Source organism: Chinchilla lanigera, unplaced genomic scaffold (genome assembly GCF_000276665.1).
Source record: "Chinchilla lanigera isolate Chin_1 unplaced genomic scaffold, ChiLan1.0 scaffold00043, whole genome shotgun sequence".
Classification (NCBI taxonomy): domain Eukaryota; kingdom Metazoa; phylum Chordata; class Mammalia; order Rodentia; family Chinchillidae; genus Chinchilla; species Chinchilla lanigera.
Window position 1 is genome coordinate 9108870 of NW_004955444.1, and position 2033 is coordinate 9110902.

Below are 2033 nucleotides of genomic sequence, written 5' to 3' on the forward strand. Positions count from 1 at the left end.
CTTAGGGACAGGGTCCCCTTCTAGGATCCAGATTGGGGAGGGGTATCGCCAGAACCAGGCATCCACTGCCTACTTGGAGGGCAGTGGCCACTGGGTACACGTCCACCGAGGAGAACTTTAATTCTCGTCTCATTGTCAGTTACTGAACTTTTTGCCTTGACAAGGAAACAAGGTCTGACTCATAAATCGAGGTTCTGAAGAGCTGTGCTGAGAGAGTCAGTCTTTCTGGAAGCCGGAGAGGATGAGGAGGGCTCTAACTTTCTCAATGGGTTAATCTGTTGATGGTTTCATGACTGACTGGGCTGCCAGGAGGCACTGAAAACTTTCAGAGGTGAGGCCTATTTGAAGGAAATAGATCATCAGAGATGTGCCCTTGAAGGGTATATTTTCTTTTTGACTTTGTCTCTTTCCTTCCAGGCCACTGTTAGGTGAGTAGCTTTGGTCCACAAGCTCCCCTCCAGGAGGTTCTGCCTTGCCGCAGGCCTGCAGTCACGTGGCCAAACAACCAGGAACCTTGAAACCGTGAACCAAAATAAACCTTCCCTTCTTTCTAAGTTTTTTCTCAGGTATTTTGTCACAGTGGAAAGTTAACACACCTAGTACATATTATTTTTAACATGAATACAGAAATGAAGAAATCAAGTCTTAGAGATTAATTATAAAAAGTTGCAAAATATTCACTCACTAGACTACCTTTTCTTCCTTTTCTGTTGTTGTACTGGAGATTGAACCCAGGGGTTTCACACTGAGCTACATCCCCAGCAAGACAGGGTGCTGCTAAATTGACCAGGCTGGGCTCAAACTTGTGATCCTCCTGCCTCAGACGCCCAGAGTGCTCAGATTATAGGCGTGTGCCATGCTACATACCTAAACCTCTACACGATTCTACTAGAGAGGTCACACTGTAGGCAGGAGGTAAATCCTTACCTGGGGCTGTGACAGTGGGGAAAGGAAAGACAAATTAATTGCTTGGATTTAGTGATGGATTGGACTGTGGAAGGCTTTTGATAGGGCTCAATCTAGGATGCCTTTGGAGTCTAGATTTAGCAAATGGCTAAACGGTGGTGCAGTCTGTCAGGGGAGAAATACAAAGGACTGGTTGCTTGGGCGGATCGATAAAGAGAGGAAGACATGTTTAATACACAATCCTTTTTCCTATCTGTCCAGATTACTAAAAGGCATTGTTAATGATATGAAACAGGTAAAGGCAGATTGATCCCAGCCCTTGAATCAGTTCCACGGAGCTTGGGGGATGGACGTGGACAGAAGGCCCCCTCCCCCACCTCATGGTAAAAGTCCCAAACTGACTCTAAAATTAATTTTAAAGAGATGCTCAAACTAGAGGATGCGCCGCACTCATGTGTGATCAGGCCATGGTCGTATTTTCACAGTTTTGAACGCTGGCGTTCGTTTACACAGTTGACCATCAGTGTGGCCAAGAGGGCCAGAAGACACGGTTGAGGCCGTGCGCACCGCAGCACGCAGCCGCCCTGGGCCCCGCGGGGTCTCAGCTCGTTGGAGCGCGCCTCGCAAACGTCTTGCAACCCTCGTCCCCACCCTTCCCCCCTTCAAAGCCTAAACCCCTCGGGAAGCAGAGCTGGGGCGGGTCGCTCGCGTCCAATCACATCCGCGGGCCCGCGACCTCCGACCGCCCGGTGGCGCTGTGCGTTGGCTGCCAGCGCGTCCGCGGCAACGCTAGCGCCGTCCCCCTGGTGCGCATGCTCGCCTCCGCTGCGGGCTCACTTTTTTTTTTTTTTTTTTTCCGGGCGGCCCCAGCGGCTGCGTACTCGCTATGGGATGGGAAGTGGAGCCCGGGCGAGCGGCTGCGGCGGGGCTGTGAGGAGCGGCCAGGGGGCGGCGGCGGCGGCGGGTCGGTGAGCAGCTGGGGAGAGCGGAGCCGGGCGGAGCACCTGCAGGCACAGGCGGCGGCCCCCACCATGGCGATTCGCAAGAAGAGCACCAAGAGCCCCCCGGTCCTGAGCCACGAATTCGTGCTGCAGAATCACGCGGACATCGTCTCCTGCGTGGCCATG

General features: G+C 52.9%; 1 protein-coding gene across 1 annotated transcript in view; it reads left to right on the forward strand.

Moving 5' to 3' along the window:
- The first annotated feature begins 1663 nt into the window (after positions 1 to 1663).
- Positions 1664 to 2033, forward strand: part of Tram1 (translocation associated membrane protein 1) — a 43053-nt gene continuing 42683 nt past the window's right edge. Inside the window, 1 exon segment of the mRNA XM_005392105.2 lies at positions 1664 to 2033. Coding sequence (XP_005392162.1) covers positions 1719 to 2033 — 315 coding nt within the window. The 5' untranslated portion in view covers positions 1664 to 1718.